Consider the following 15,819-nt stretch of genomic DNA (forward strand, 5'->3'; position numbering starts at 1 on the left):
CATATAAATTAAAGACATCGAACTTAAATCCTCCCGTAACCAATCTATGAATAAGGTTATGTTGGTGCCTTTTAGGTTTTCCAGATAGACTGAGACCATGGCCTTGACATCCTCTACAAACAGTTTTAGTGCTTTAGCTTTCTGCGGAAGGTCCAGATCCTGGATTGTGCCATGGATTCTTTGAGTCATCTCAGAGATTTTGTTATTGGTCTCATCTACAAACCGAAGGTAATCAAATGACCTTAATTTCTTTACCAACATGTCAAGGAATCTGTTAACTTCTTCAATGAAATTTTTAAAAGACAGAGCTTTAAGCTGATTGAGAGCATCATTAATAAATCCAGCCAATTTCTCAAAGTGATCTTTTATCCCAGCTTGTTGTAGGGCATTGCTTAGCTTCTGAACAGTCTCCTTCAACTTATATTGGTGAGCCAGCTGTACTGACTTATCCATTAAAACCTGGATGTGTTGGTCTATTTCATACATCTTAATTAACTTATAAAAAATGGCCCTAAAAGCTATGATTTTCTCAGTTACTTCAAAATCGTCAATGAGATCTCTAACATAGTATTTGATATGCTCAATAATTTCCTTTATTTTTTGAAATGGAATTGTAGTTCTCATCTGATCTAAAAGCACTCTGACATCAATAGCTTCAACCTGTTGTTTTAACTTTTCTGCAAGGTGCTGGATGTCAATATTCTCAATCTGTGCCTTGAGATGTTGCAATTTTTCTTGTACCTGGATTCTGATTTGATACTTAGTATCCACATTTTGAATCCAAGATGCTATACTACTTCCAATTTTGTTAAAATCAATCTTTTCAATAAACAAATATAGATCATGGATTATTTTTACTAAATTTACACGAATATGATATTGTTCATCAAGAATTTTTAATTTTTCAATGATTCGAGCAATAATCTTAGCAATAGCTGATTTAAAATCATGCAAATCATAATTATCTTTAATATATTGATCAAATTGTATCACATATGTTTGCAGTTGAGATAGTTTTTCATTAAGGTTGATTTTGGCATTGTCCAATACAATTTTTAGATCATTTTCTGTAATTGTATAATTTTTTGTAAAAGCAGTGAGTTTCTCCTTGGCATTTGAAACTTGTCTCTCCCAACTGAATTCATTCAGATAATCATTAACTTGCTGTGAGAGTTTGTCCAAGGCCGCTCCGTATTTCCTCACGAATTGATCAATATCGATGCGTTTCAATCCTCTCTGTATAGTTTCCAAAGCACTGATGATTACTAGTTGATTCTTCTCAAAATATTCTGACAGGATTTTTAAAAATGGGAGGTTGATGGTGTGGACATCTTGGTTCTTATCATATTTTACAGAAGCAACAATAGTGAATTCCTGGGGCTGGTCAACAGTATCCCTCATCTCCAAAGCACTGATTACATTGACAGGCTCACTGAGTAACAGTGGCACTTTAATCGGAAAGTCCAGTATGGTAAGGTCAGCCAGGGCCCGTCCATTGAGCTCCATGCCGACTTTGTCTTTAGTGTTGTAGCCATCAAAGTCATGGCTGTATTCATTTTCGTTTAGCTGCGTCCTGAATTTCCAGGTGCTTGTCTGCTCAGCTGGAGTGAGCAGGACACCAACTTTGTGATCAAGAGCAGTACTTATGCTCCTTCTGGACACAGGATGGTGACTTGTGGATCCTTTGTAATCATGAGAGAAAGTAAGGGCCAGGGGTTCTGCTTTCAACAGGAATTTGCTATACAGCTGTCCGGTATGTTCTCCCCAGAGAACCAGTTTCCCATTGCCGTTTGTATGTGCATCGATGGTCATTGTAAACGGGGCCACGGCAGAGCGGAAAACGTTGCTTAAATGCAGCGAGTCTGAATTGTAGTTTGTACTGACGTCAATGGCTGAAGCTAGCCCAGCGATGTTCATGTTGAGCCGATGGCTAAACTCTGTGCCCTGTGCCTTAGCTACAGTGTCTGATTTATAACTTGCTGATAAGTCCGCATAAGAAATGGTGTAGATGTGTTTTATTTCATTATTTTGGTAGGCTCCTTTTACATTCCCACCCACGTTCAGCTTCAAGGGTTCGAGCCGTAATTTCCCATTGTTGGTCAGATCCAGGGCACTGAATTTCAGGTCATTGTTTAAAGTAGCAACAAAGGAATAGGGCTCTAGCTGTAAATTCAAAGTTTGCTTATAAAACTTGTCAGAACTATAAATGTTGTCAAGTTTTGAAGAGAAGTCTAGCGCTAACCCTGCCACGTTCAGATTGTTTGTGTAGTCAAGTTTCATTTCATCATATGAGCCCATCATGTTGTTTGCAAGCTTAAGTCCCTCCTGGTTGATTTTGAAGTTGAAAATATTTTTGCTATTGACACCCAGAATTGTGGCCTGATAAGCGCTCCCCAGTGATGCCTCTGTGAGGGCGGCTTTTCCATCTAGACTGAATTTTGCATTGTGTTCCCTGAAGCGGCCGTTCGTCGTTAACTTCACAGATGCCCCAGAGAGGCCAAGCGCTGCATTCAGCTCATTCTCCAACACCAGGGGGCTGTACTTCAAGTTGGTGGTCGCGCTGGTAGACATTCCGTCTTGGCCGATCCTTAATGTTGCTTTGTGAGCGCCACTATTAATTCTGTCAGTGCCCAAGACGTCGGCATTTAATTCAAGACCATGGGAATTTAGTGATCCAGAGAGCAGGGCGAAGAACCTAAATGACTTGTAATCAGTCTGATACTCAGAACGTAGCAATGCATTTTGATCAGAGAAGGTCAGGTCTACTTTGTTAGAAGTGGCGAAGTCCTCATACTTCCCGTTGGTGTCAGACTTCAGAATCAGCTCGTAGTTCTCATATTTCAGGGAAGCAGTATTTTTCAAGATGCCGCCTTGTAGGTCCGAGGTGGAGGTGAGGGAGACAGTTCCATCTTCATATGTTCCTGTTATTTGGTTGGTGCCCTGGAGGTAGGTGGAGTTAAACTTCAGGTTGGACTTCCCACTTAGCTGGCCAGTGGTAGAATCCTTCCGATAAGAGAGGCCATAGGCACCATTAGCATAGAATGAAGAGACTCTGAACTGCCCATCAATCTTGGCTTCCTTAATATACAGATGCTCTTTCTTTTTTGAGTCCCAGTATACTGAAGCAGACATCTCTGGTCCCCAGGCATTAGACGCATCGAATGTTAGAAAACCTTTGGAGGCTGGATTGTTTCCAATGCTTTCTACATGACTGAATTTGATATTTGAATCCAGAAAAAATCTGTGGCGTAGGGCCCCATCATATGACAATGTGAATGTTTTCCTGGGGTCATATGTTGTTTCAGCAGATCCTAGCATCGAAATTAAAACACACTGGTTAAATTAGGCAATACATCTCTAGAACAATTTCTATATTGTAAGACTTTCATTAATAAAGCCCCATCGATCTGGGTCAGTCGTGCAACAGTCTCCTCCATCTAAAACACAAGTATAAAATCTGATAGCAAAAGGCATTCCCGCAGGAAGACTTCCCCGGCCACTGCAGACCTTGCTGGGTTCTTTATCAAGTGCTTCTACCTTACCTTATACTTATGCACTATACCCTGTCATAGCACTCTTACATTGAATTATAATTGCCAGTTTATCTGTTTTCTTTGTTACTGCCTAGTAGAATACTTGATATACATTATATGTTTAATAAATATTTCTATTGATTGAATAAATGAATAAATGAATGAATGAATAGGATTCCAAGTAGCAAGGAAAATATCTGTAAGAAAGCCCAAGTCTTTCCCTCCCAGGAGGAGGCTGCCCCATCAGAGCCTGCGATGAATTAGCCCTGTGCACCCTCTCACTGAGCATAGCTCACCTTGCGTACGGTACGAGAGCAGTTCGACCACAGAGTCAGCCTTCATGTGGTACGAAGCCTTAAGCCTCAAGTGGTCTGTGCTGACGTTGCCACCAGAGAAGGAGGCGGACCAGTTGTATGAGTTGCTGTAGATATTTGTGGAGACGTCTAGCATGCCCAAGAGAGGCACCTGTAGTTGGTACAACTCAGGAATAGTGAAAGCGGGGACTTGGAATTCTCGCGATGGCAGGTAGAATCCCACAGACTTGAAGTTAAGGGCTGGTGTCCGAATAGCCTGCAATATCTTTAGATCTTTGGAGGATTTGCCACCAAAAGGCAAGGGAATCTCAAATTTCACACTCTGCTTGTTCAAGGTGTATTTGACTCGGCCATCACTGAAATGAACAACAGAGACAATAACCCCACCATAGTCAGACAACAAGAACGCAAAGTCCTCTGCCATATGACCTTCCAAGCGATTGTGCATGTGCCCCATTCCCAGACCCATTCTCACTTTTTCTCACGCTACTCCCTATGCCTGAATTCCTCTGCTTTTACCTTCATCCATCAAATACTCACGTCCATTCAAAACCTTTCCAAGAGCTGCTTCCTTATCAGTACGAACCTATTTAAGTCATAGTTAATTTCTCTTGATCTTATAGTGAAAGTCCCTTACACCTATCTGAAAGAGCATGTTATAATTCTGCTTATATGATTAGAATGTGTTTGCTCCTTGTCCGTATCTATATGGAAGGAAGGGTTATACACCCTACTGTTGTTTTTTCCTTCTAACTGCCCCTAGTCTAGTATCTTGCACATAGGGAACACTTGATATACATTTGCTAAACTGAATTGAAGCAACTTGATATGTGGAAAGAACACAGGTGTGGGATAGAGTGTTGGCTTCCACTGCTTGCTGATATTATGTCGGCGGATTCACCTCTCTGAGTCCCAGTGATGTTATCTGTGTAGTGAGGATAATAATAATGCCCTTTCTGCTGACCTCATGGAGCTAAATATCAAACAAGAAAAATGCCAAAGCACATACAGTGCACATACAGTGGACTTTTATAATAACTTAGAAGACAAAGCACTTTGCATTCTTTTCAATACTATGCACATACAGTGGACTTTTATAATAACTTAGAAGAATAAAGTCAAATGGCAGAGTTTTAAATTTTATAAGCAAATTAACTGTTCACTGCCTTACTCCAACAGGGCCTGGATGCTACCTATCCAGGATCCTGACGTTCGGTAGGAAGATGCCTGATAAGACCCTGTCTGATTCTAAGGTCCATGGTCCTGTCTTTTCAGCATGGCACAGAGAACACTGCCAGTCAGAAGCACAGGTGGTGAACAAAGAGGATCCTGGATCCTCTGAAGCTGCCACTTTTCTCTATTACCTTCGATAGGTTTGTCCATATGTGTGTTCTGGCGGACGTCAGCCCTTTTCACACTTATTTGGTCTATTAAACTTTGCAGCTCAGCCATAGACTATGGAAAGGCCCACGTGACACAGGCCACTTGTTTTCTTAACCCCGAAGATCATATGAGAACAGTCAATCTAGAAAAAACTACAGTCTTTTTAGCTCATACTGATTTTTTTTTTTTTTTCATGAAATCAAGGAAAGCACTATGTGTATTTCTGTAACTACAGAAGTGATCCAAACAGTTTGGAATCTGACTTCCCCAAATGGATGAACCTATACTGATAAAGTGAAATGTTCTCAGAATGCTCCTTTCATTAGTGTTGAATGGCTGTTTTGACCCTCTAGAGCTCAGCTGCAAATCTGTGTCAACAATTCTGCTGGACACTCTTGAATTCTTCACAAACAATTATGAGTAAATATATCCTGATCTTGAACAAAGGGAGAATTCACTTATAATGGAGGAAAATTAAACGGCTTTCAAATTCAGGTGCAGTGGATAAAACATCTTAGGGTAAAAGTACCAGAATCCCCAATGACTTTTAGGTTCTTTCTGATTGGGTTGGCATTCACATGCTGATCTTGTGTTTAATAACGTAAAAATGCCCTAGTGTTTATTCTACAGTTATTAATCTCCTTAAAATGCTTAAAATATTTCCCTTCAAAGTGTAAATTAGAGTCTAAATCATGCTAAGTAAAATCTTCCATTAACTTTGCAAGTTTCTGAAAAATTTTTCTGGTTCCTTTTTATACCTTTTCAAGAAGAGGTTTTCTGGGATGTAGAAGCCTGGCGAGCTTATTTTCCTCAGTTTGAACTCTTTTTGGCCCCAGAGGTAATCTTGCAAAATCTGGGCATAAGGAAGACTCATAGATGCCTTCTGAAGCCATGTGTTTGTTGCCTACAAAATAATAGAAGTTTTCAGAGCAATGGGCTTGGACGGGCCTCAAAGGGCAATTAACATTAGGTGATAATCCATATTTTACAAATCAATGACTAAGAGAGATGATACACTAAAAGTTAAAAATAAAGCACAGAAAATTAGAAATTATGAATTTCGGTTGTCAGTCATTGATTGCTGCCTATATTTTATTAAAAAATATGTAACATAGTCAAACTCCTATCTAGTGTCCTGAAGCTTCCTTTCATGTCTGAGCCACAGCAAACTCTTCTGCTTGGTGGCATTCATCTGGTACTTATCACACACAACCTTGAATAGCTAGGTAACCACACATGAGTCTTTCTTTTCTCCCCAGGAATTCCCTGGAGGTAGGAAGCATGCCTTCTCCATCTTTGGATTCCCCTCATTCACCTAACTCAGGGTGAGTATGTAATTAGCACTTATAACCATGTATTTATTGACTGACTAATTTGTACTTACAACTATTAAATTGGAACCCATGTGCCGGAAAGTCATATTTGCTTGAGGAACTCTGTGATCCAATATACTATTGCCAAGTGCACACAAGGTTTTAGGATAATCAGAGAGAGCCGTGGGGAAATTGGAAATAATTTTTTTGGTGTCCACATTGGTGCCTGCGTTCCATTCAAATTCAATCTTATCTTCATCTGAAAACATACATATGAAATAACGGTCAGCGGTGCCAGGTCACCCCTAACCAATGGCTCTAAACACTGCACTCAAGTACGGAGAGCTCTTGGAAGCACTCATGTTGGGAAGAGGTACATACCATAACGCCATGCCACCTTCTTGGAAATTGTTGAGCCGTAAGCTGTAGCTGATGAGTCCATCTGGAGGAGCAGTTTTGTGGGAGACCACTGGGTGAGGATCTCACTTCTGGCTTCTGCTTGCAATCGAGGTATGGAAATAACACCTTTGATTCTGCCTTCTTCCTTCCCGTAACCACTATTGAAAAGAAAATCAGTTGACATCAATGACTTTGTCCATTCCAAGGAAATACACAGGATCAAAGAGTTATGATGAAACTCTTTGATCCTGTGTATTGCGACTTGTGATGAAAACAAGATAGATGAATGGCTTGGACAAATGACCAGAGATTGAGCCCATTAATGTGTACAGCCAACTTCAGCCAAATTCAGGATTTTCCAAAGAGGTATGGGAGAAAGAAAAGGTGTTCAAAAACTGTTTCAATGCTGCTCTACCAATTATTAGCTCTGTTGCCTTGGCCAAATTGTTTAACTCCTCTGAACTACCATATTCTTATCTATAAAGCAGGGAAGCTGGTGCCTACCTCACAGTTTATTATGAGGACTGAGATAATTTCTTTAAAGTACCCAGCACAGTGCCTAGTAAATGGTAGGAAGATCCAACTAGACATGCGCAGAGGGCCAGAATGTCCAGGGCTCTGTCTGACTTCCAGAAAAAAAAAATGCCCCTGGTCTAGTCAGCTCTGAAGCTGAGAAGGAAGGCCAGCAGCTCAAGTCAGATCACCTTGAGCCTTCCTTACCTTATGTGGCCGGTGAGGGTGACCTCAGTGATTTTCTTGTTCTGAATGTCCAGGGTGAGTTTGTATGACTTTTTTTCCTTAGCAGATTCATCACTGACTCTGAGGACTGTCCCAACGTCAACGTCAAAATCTGGAATTTGCATTTCACTGGACAAAGTCATACTCTGCCGGTTATATCTGAATGTCATGGTAGCTTCTGTCTCTCTCACACCTGAAAGGGTGTACCAGATAATCAGAACGTGCATTCACAACCTAGCTTTGGTTGGAAAGAGAGGGAAAGGCAGAGAAATCCTAAGTACTCAATGTGCTTACACGACAGTGCAGGATTTCACCTTAAATTTTTACCTCTGCGGTGCTCATACATTTGTTCAATCCACAAATATTTATTCATTGCCTATCATGTGTTAGGCACTGCTCTTGGCATTGGGGAGCCCCAGACCTCATGGAGCTTACATTCAAGTGGGGGCGTACGGACAATACACAAGTAAATTATTTATGTCAGATGGTTATACGTGTTAGGAAGAAAAGTACAACTGGATGAGCCAATAAACATTAGAAGGGGATAGAAGAGGTGACATTTCATGTGTGGTGGTCAGAGAGGTTCTCTCGGATGAGAGGGTAGTGGGCAAGACCCGGAAGAGAAGGCCTGAGCCATGCTCTCTTCTGGGGTCAGGAGAGCTTTCCAGGCAGAGGGAATCCGCCATGCAAAGGCCTTGCCGTGGAGAGCGCTCGGCGTGTTCAGGGAACAGTGAGGGCTCGAGGCCCTTCTGTGAGGGAGGTGTGACATCTCCGTAGACTCCCCACAGACAACACCCTTCCTGGTTCTCTGCCGCCCCTTCCCGACCTTCCCCAGTCGCCAGTTCCTCCTTTCTTTGTTATAAGATTCCCACGTTCCCTTCAATTCACAGGCGTACCCTTTTCGTGTCTTTTGTAAAACTCTTATGTGAAAATTTTTTTCAGCATGCATCCCCCTTCCCCCATTCAGTTTTGTTTTTCTTGTTTAATTTGGCGACATACTATTCCTACATAAAAAATCTTCCAAAGTGAATCTAAGTTTGTCCCCTCCCCTAATACCTGCTTCTCCAGTGGCCTTTTCCATCCCACATAAATGGCATCTCATTCTTCAGTCGGGTAGGCCAAAACACTGGGTTCCCTTTTCCCCTTACACAGCACCCACTGCATCAGCAAATCCTGTCAGTGCGATCTTCAAAATATGGCCAGAATCTGACCACATCTCACCTCTCCTCAGCCTCCACTCTAATCCAAAGCGCCACCGTCTCTGGCCTAGGTTATTGCCAAAGCCTACGCATTCGTTTCTTCGCCTTTGAGCCCCTGAAGTCTTTCCTCAACATAGTCATAAATGAGGTTGTGAAAACTCTCCAGTGGCTTCTTATTTCACTTAGTAAAAGCCAATGTCCTCACCAGAACTTAGAAGACTACTTCTGCCACCACCCCCTATCTTTCCGCCGTCATCTTCTACTGCTTACCTCCCTGATGCTTCTGCTTCAGCTACACTGGCTTCCTTTGCTTTCCTCAAACCTGGCAGCCATGCACCTGCCTCAGGGCCTTTGCGCCTGCTGGCCCCTCAGCCTATAACCATAACGCTCTTTCTGTATGGCTTATCTCCTTACCACCTTTAAGTATCTCTTTTATGTTCCCTTTACCAGTGAGACTTTGCTTTATCAGTCCTAACAGCACTGCCTTCCCCTGCCCTCCCGCCTCCCTCCACTCCTGACATTCTCTGGACTCCTCTATGTTCTATTTTTCTCTTGAGCATGCTTCTAAATATTTTCTTGTTTGGTTATTTGCTGTAAACTCCATGAGAACAGAGACTATCTCCACTGTTTTCTATCCTAGCCTAAGCTCTATGACAAGCCTGACACTTATCAGGTACTCAGTACAAATTTATTAAATATATGAAATTAACTATGTTCTCTTTCTGCGTCCTGGACCTGATGCTGAGGGCAGAGATGGAAGAGTCTTTCTCTGGATACTTGCCTTCTGCTTGAGTCACAAACTTCAGCATGTCTACGAAGGCTTCACCCTCTCTCTGGAGTTCATAGGTTGCGCTGGCAGAATACTGCTCTACTTCTCCTGTTGGCTTCAGTTCCAGTTCAAATCTAAAGATGTTACAATGCATACGGTGTACGATGTTAGAACTTCCCATGATGCTTAGAACACCCCCCAAACAACTCGGCCTCAATAGCAACAAAATATGGTGCTTCTTTTAACATTGTCTCCTGTCCCTAAATCATGACGATCTCTATGATCACTTTCAGTCTTTCCAGGAGCTCAAGGCAAGAGCAGAGCCTGAGGTCCCCCGAGGTTTTGGACAAGCAGAGCGGTAATTGCTGGCTGTGTCTGGAAGGCCATGAATAAGAAGTGGAAGTTGGGGGAGTTGAAGACAAGGAGCTGTCAAGCATGGTCAGAGCTTGGAACACATGGTGAGAGCTCTAGGAAAGGCCATGTATCTGGAGACTCAGAAACATGGACACTGAATTAGGGGCAAATTAGAATCTGTGCTGTGATCCTCTCAGCTAATGCATAAAAGAAAGAGGGGACATCATCTATAAAGAGATGTTTTTAAAGGAGTGATTCTCAGTGGCAGTGGGTGCAGTTTACTTGGGGGAGTGTGATCGAATCACCTTGCTTGTCCACTTTTTGAGCTAAGACCTCCCTTGGTGGTCATGACTCCTCACGTTCTAACACTGCCCCTCTCCTCCCACCTATGGAGGAACCCAGTTCCAGTCCCAAAGTTTAGGCAGGAATATGTATACCCTTTAGATATATTGGGTAGAGGACGACTGTTTTAAATAATTAAAGAACAGTGCAAACCCCCAATTCTGGTGACATGGGCCTATGACACAGCATTTTCCCTTTGCCCTGCTAGGTAGCCATGAAGGTGAGCAGATGCTGGGCTGGACACTGAGTGTGTCTGACCTGGTGTCTCCGGCCAGTAGGTAGTAAGAGGAAGTGCCTGTGGAACTGGCGTTGGAGTAAGCACCCATGCAGTAGTTCAGGCCGGTAAAGAAAGGCTTGCAAATCGACCAGGACTTCCTGTTCTCAGGCAGAGATGAGATCGCTTCCGTTTTGGTGGTAGAGACCAAGTGCAATGTGTTACTAGTGGAGAATGACAAAACCTGAGTTATCTTCAAGTCATGAATCAAAATGAATGTCACTGATGCTCGCAGTGCAAATACCCCCTTATCCTGCTCTCTACCTCCCCTATGTTCTTAAATTCTTTGATTTACTTGGGAACAAATCATAGTAAGAAGAACATTAACAAGGCTAACAATCACAGTGACTCTGTGTTTCGGACACTGCACTAAGTTCTTCACAGTTTTTACCTGTAATCTCCACAACAGTAGGCATTAGGAGTCTCCTTTTCACAGGAAACAGAGGCTCAGAGATGTTAAGTATTGGTCTCTGGGACCTGACTTCAGGTGTAGCCCTCCCTTCCTATGATTTGAGGTAAGAAATACTCTGTCTCTCTTTCATCTGAAATCTCTTCGTCTCTACTGGCTTCTTTTCACCCGTATTAAACACACTCAGTTCTCTTCTCCCATTGTACACACACCACACACACACACACACACACAAATGTACACACACATGCACGCACACAACACACATGACATTCTTCCCTTTCTACCCTCCTCTGGTCTCTCCTACAATCGAGAAATTGTCTGTCTTTGTGGTCTCCACTTTTGACAGCCTTCTCTCTGAACTGCGATCTGATTGCCTCCCTACTGTGCTTCTGGAACTTCTTTCATTAGCATCTCCAATCACCTCTTGCTCTTAATTCCCATGGACATTTTTCAGCTTCATCTTCCTTGATCTCTTGGATGCATTCAGTAGAGTTGGTCACTAATGGCTGGATGAAGACTTTAGAGTCCATACCCTCTGAAAAGATTATGGAACCTGCCTCCCAAGTGTGTACTTAAAAGATTAGTATGTGTGAGAAAGTTCAGTAATGCCCTGACTTCATCCAAGGATGCTTTCTTTGATATAACGTGTTCTTTCCTCAGTATTGTTTCTTCATTTTAAGAGTGCCCTAAGACCAAGCTATGCCGGGGGGCTGGAGCCCTCAGAGCCAGCTTTGGCCCGCCTATGGGGCAGTCCACCCCTGTGGCCACTCCTGAGCATCTATGACCCGTCATGGCCTTGGTTCCCTTCTGCCTCTCTGGTCACCCCTCACTCTTCGTTGCTCGTGCCTCTCCCCCTTTGCATGTTTATATTCTCCACCTTTCTGTCCTAGACCCTCGTGTCTTATTCTACACCAATCACTGCTTGACTTCCATAACTTCTATGTGCCAGTGACTCCCAAACCTATATTTGTAGCTCAGAGTGTTTTACCGAGCTCAGACCCAGGGGTCCAGTTGCCAGCTGGATATTCTAATTGGTTGTCTCGCAGGTCTTCTAATGCAATATATCCTAAATTGATCATTTTCCTCTACGTCAGCCCCTCTCCCTCTCTGGTTCCTTTTTCAAAGAAGGGCACCCCCACTTCCCTTTCTGCTTTCTTTTGCCTCAACCCCCTAACTAGTCAGTCACTAAGTACTCAGGTTTCTACCCCCTAAGAATATCTAGAGACGGCTCACCACTCTCCACACTCCAGCCCTCACCAGATGCAGGCCACTATCCCCACTCACCCATGTGTGAATGTGACAGACTCCTAACTGGTCACCCTGTCTCTAGTCATGCCTCCTGCCCACCCATTTCCCACTCCGGATTCAGAGTATTTCTTCCAAAACACCAACTCTTATTTTATTGGTGCTCCCATTTGAAACTCCTCTGCCTTCAGAGGAGCCCCCACTCCTTAAGATGGTTCCTAGCGCTGACCCTTGCCAGCCCCTCATGTCACCTCACAGTACATTCCCCGCACAATTTATCACACTGAATTTCTTGCAGTTCCTGAATCACATTACTCTTCCTTCAGGCCACTGCATGTGCTTTTCTGTTTGCCCGGGAACACCCTCCCTTTCTCTTTTGTTGGATAACTCTGACACTGGCTTCAGACATCAGCTCAAGTACGACTTTCTTCAGAAAGCTTTCCCAAACTACGGCAGGCTACATGATAGAGAATTTCATGGTCCTCTAACACCTCCTCTAACTGAAGCCCCACTTTATCGTTACTGCTCGCTTCATTATATGTCCTTCCAGTATGCTGTAACCTCTAGAAGTTCAGGGATCTTGTCTCTCATTCAACATGCTTAGTATATATAGGCAATTAAATACTATTTTTGAATCAACAAATTAATGTGCCCCAAATATAGAAACTAAGGTAAATCTGTGTTTGAGAATATCATTGAAGATGAAGTTCTCAATATAAGGCTGCATTCTATACTCTGGAAATTAGGATTTTCATGCTTTATCTACTGAGCTAGCTACCACAGATCAGTATGATCTCTGGTAATATTCCTGAGAAAAATAGTCATTTGCCAAGGATGATTCCTCTAGAACTAGTGTTTTTATTCTCAAAACAAACAGACAACAAAAAATAGAACCTAATAACAACTAGTTAATAAGTAGGTCTTAAGTCTCCATTTAGTAAAACATGTAAAGTTGAGAGAAAATTGTAATTATTTAGTGAGTCTAGGCTCGGTTAAAAATACAGAATTCCTCTCTCTCCATCACCCAAGATCCACTGAGGTCAGAACTGTCTCAATTAGCTATCTAGCCTGGCCACGTCCAGCACATACAGTAAACTGGTCAGATCTCACTGAAAGAATTACCTGCCGCTGAAGAGCTTGATGGGTCTGTTTGGGGCAGGAATCCTCAACTTCAGCTCCCCAGCCATTAGGGAAAGTCGTGCCTCCAGGCCTGTCTCATGGAAGAAGTTGGTGTTCATTTGGATCCCGCTCCTAGCAAAGTCTGGAACGACGACGCTCATATGTGTCACAAACTCCACAGACACAGAGGGCTTTGTCACCAGTTCTGCTTGCATCTGTAAGTCATAAGATGACCCATTCAGCTTTGTTAAATACCTTAGTTCCCTGCGGTCAGATCGACCACCCTTCCCATCCCTGGGCAAACACCTCTGGATAGCTCACACCTCAGAAACATTACAGTGATTCGTTTGGAGGAAGAATTGCCCAGCTCTCAGTTTTCCAGGGCTGGAAGACACTGATACCCAGCACTAGGAAGTGCCCAAATTAACTATAAGCACAAGACAAAAGATGATTGAAATCCTTCTTTGATCAAAGAATAGCTGAGTTCTCACGTGACTGCCATGCCCCACTGGAGTGAGGGAGGTAGTGCGTCCTAGTGGAACCCTTAAGTTTTTCATCAAGCCTAATGAGGTGACTACATTGACAAGGCACTTCGTCTTGAACCGGAAACACATTTGCAGATTGCACAAGAAACACACCTTGGAGGAAAACAACAACCCGAGGAATCAAAGGCGAAGAGAGTCTTACTTTGGCTACTTCCATTTTCACTCCAGCGTGGATTCCGGGAGCGATGACTCCAGTGGAGGACATTTGCAGTTGTAACCCAAGTCCAGTGGGGAGTTCAAAGGCATTGTCCATAAAGATGTAGTGAAGAAACAAGTCACTCTTTGAACCTTTTTTTATGACTTCTCCAATCTGTAGATCCGACGGGGGAGAATAACTAAAAGTAAGTGGGCTTTGTGCAGTACACCCTCCCACATGTCAGACAATAATTATCCTTCTTCATCCAGAAAGGAAGGGTCTAGCATATTTTGATTAGCTGAAGAGTTTGATAAGTAAAGAAGAATGATTATTAATTTCAACAAACCAGGTTATAAAACATTGCCCTGGGTAGGTATCACATCATTTTCAACTGGTGATTCAGAAAATCTTTAAGAATATTGCTGGGCCTTAGAGCTTTAACACTTTAAGTTTCATTGCATGGCATGGCTTAATTCTGCTGTTTTGGAGTATACATGTAAATGAGAGTTTACCTGAAGTACACTGTATTATGGTAAAACCAATTATTTGAAACCAACGAGATGTTGAGATGATATACCTATTAGTATGCATTGGTTTTTGTTTTTTTATGACATATCTAGAAAATAACTTGATATCTGTTTTCTTAAAGCCAACTTTACTATTTATTAAATCCTAGGAAGTATATTTTGATATTTTTCCCTTCTTAATTAATAATAATATTAAAAAACTATAGCTCATATTCAGGTAGTTTACAATTTACCAAATATATACTTTCATAATCATTGCATCATTTCAATATTTATTAAAAGAAACCTGTAGCATGAATCGCTTAATTTCTAAATATTACCAATTCCTTGTGATCCAAGAATCTTCTTGGATTCTTGGCAAACCCACCTCTGTGAAGAAAGTATCAGCATTTTGCCTGGTTTGCATGGCCAGGACCGTAAGGGAATCTGGGAGATCTAAGAAGTGCTCAGGCTAATCTCATCACCTGTGATGGCCTACTTACCATCTGGGGGATCCCCTGCAGAATACGGGCACCATTCACGAGCAGCCTCCCCAGGACCTGCTGGTCACGAAGGCTGACAAAGCCAAGCTCCTCTCCCAAGATGCGGAGGTAGGCTCTGGCTTCTGGGAATTCTTTGGATTTCAAATCTTTGAGCAGCTTCTCAACAGTGAGCATAATTCCACTGACCATGTCCTGAGTTTTTAACAACAAAACGTCTAATGAGACGTCAGCAACGCCAAACACAAAAAACTGTGGGGCCTGTGCTGCAGTTGTGATGGACCTAAACACACTCAAGGTGGGGATACAGGACAGACCCTGACTCAGGATCCCACCTCTCACTAAAAGATAGCTTCTCCGAATCAACATGAAAGAGACAGCGGTGCTTCCACACTGTCCTTGACTCGAATAATGTAAGCATAGTAAGGGCAGTCTCAGCCTCTGGGATGACAGGGTTCCCAAGGTGAGAAGATCTTCAATCCCCCCTCCCTTGCTTAGACGCTTTCTCTTTTGGCTAGGGAAAAATGGCAGGGTTTGGGGGCAATATTAGCTACCATGTAAATTGGTCAAAAGCTTGAAAAGCACCTAATCCTAGACAAGTTCTTCTTAGAGATAAGAAGAAGTCCACAGACTGATGCTTAGGCAACGAGAAAGAAAAGAGCGATTGGAAGATCCAAAGCAGATCAATGACACTCAGCCTCAAGTAGGGGTAAGAAAGTTAGATGAAGGTGGTGCCGA

The 15,819-nt window shown here is 42.6% G+C and overlaps 1 protein-coding gene across 1 annotated transcript in view; it reads right to left on the reverse strand.

Moving 5' to 3' along the window:
- The window catches only part of APOB (apolipoprotein B), a 38,517-nt gene that overhangs the window by 7,835 nt on the left and 14,863 nt on the right, over window positions 1–15,819 (reverse strand). The window contains 11 exon segments of the mRNA XM_006910423.2: window positions 6–3,311; window positions 3,830–4,203; window positions 5,989–6,134; window positions 6,615–6,802; window positions 6,925–7,100; window positions 7,663–7,873; window positions 9,661–9,782; window positions 10,603–10,782; window positions 13,398–13,609; window positions 14,082–14,249; window positions 15,085–15,276. Coding sequence (XP_006910485.2) covers window positions 6–3,311; window positions 3,830–4,203; window positions 5,989–6,134; window positions 6,615–6,802; window positions 6,925–7,100; window positions 7,663–7,873; window positions 9,661–9,782; window positions 10,603–10,782; window positions 13,398–13,609; window positions 14,082–14,249; window positions 15,085–15,276 — 5,275 coding nt within the window.

The sequence above is a fragment of the Pteropus alecto genome, unplaced genomic scaffold (genome assembly GCF_000325575.1).
Source record: "Pteropus alecto unplaced genomic scaffold, ASM32557v1 scaffold61, whole genome shotgun sequence".
NCBI classification, from domain to species: Eukaryota; Metazoa; Chordata; class Mammalia; order Chiroptera; family Pteropodidae; genus Pteropus; species Pteropus alecto.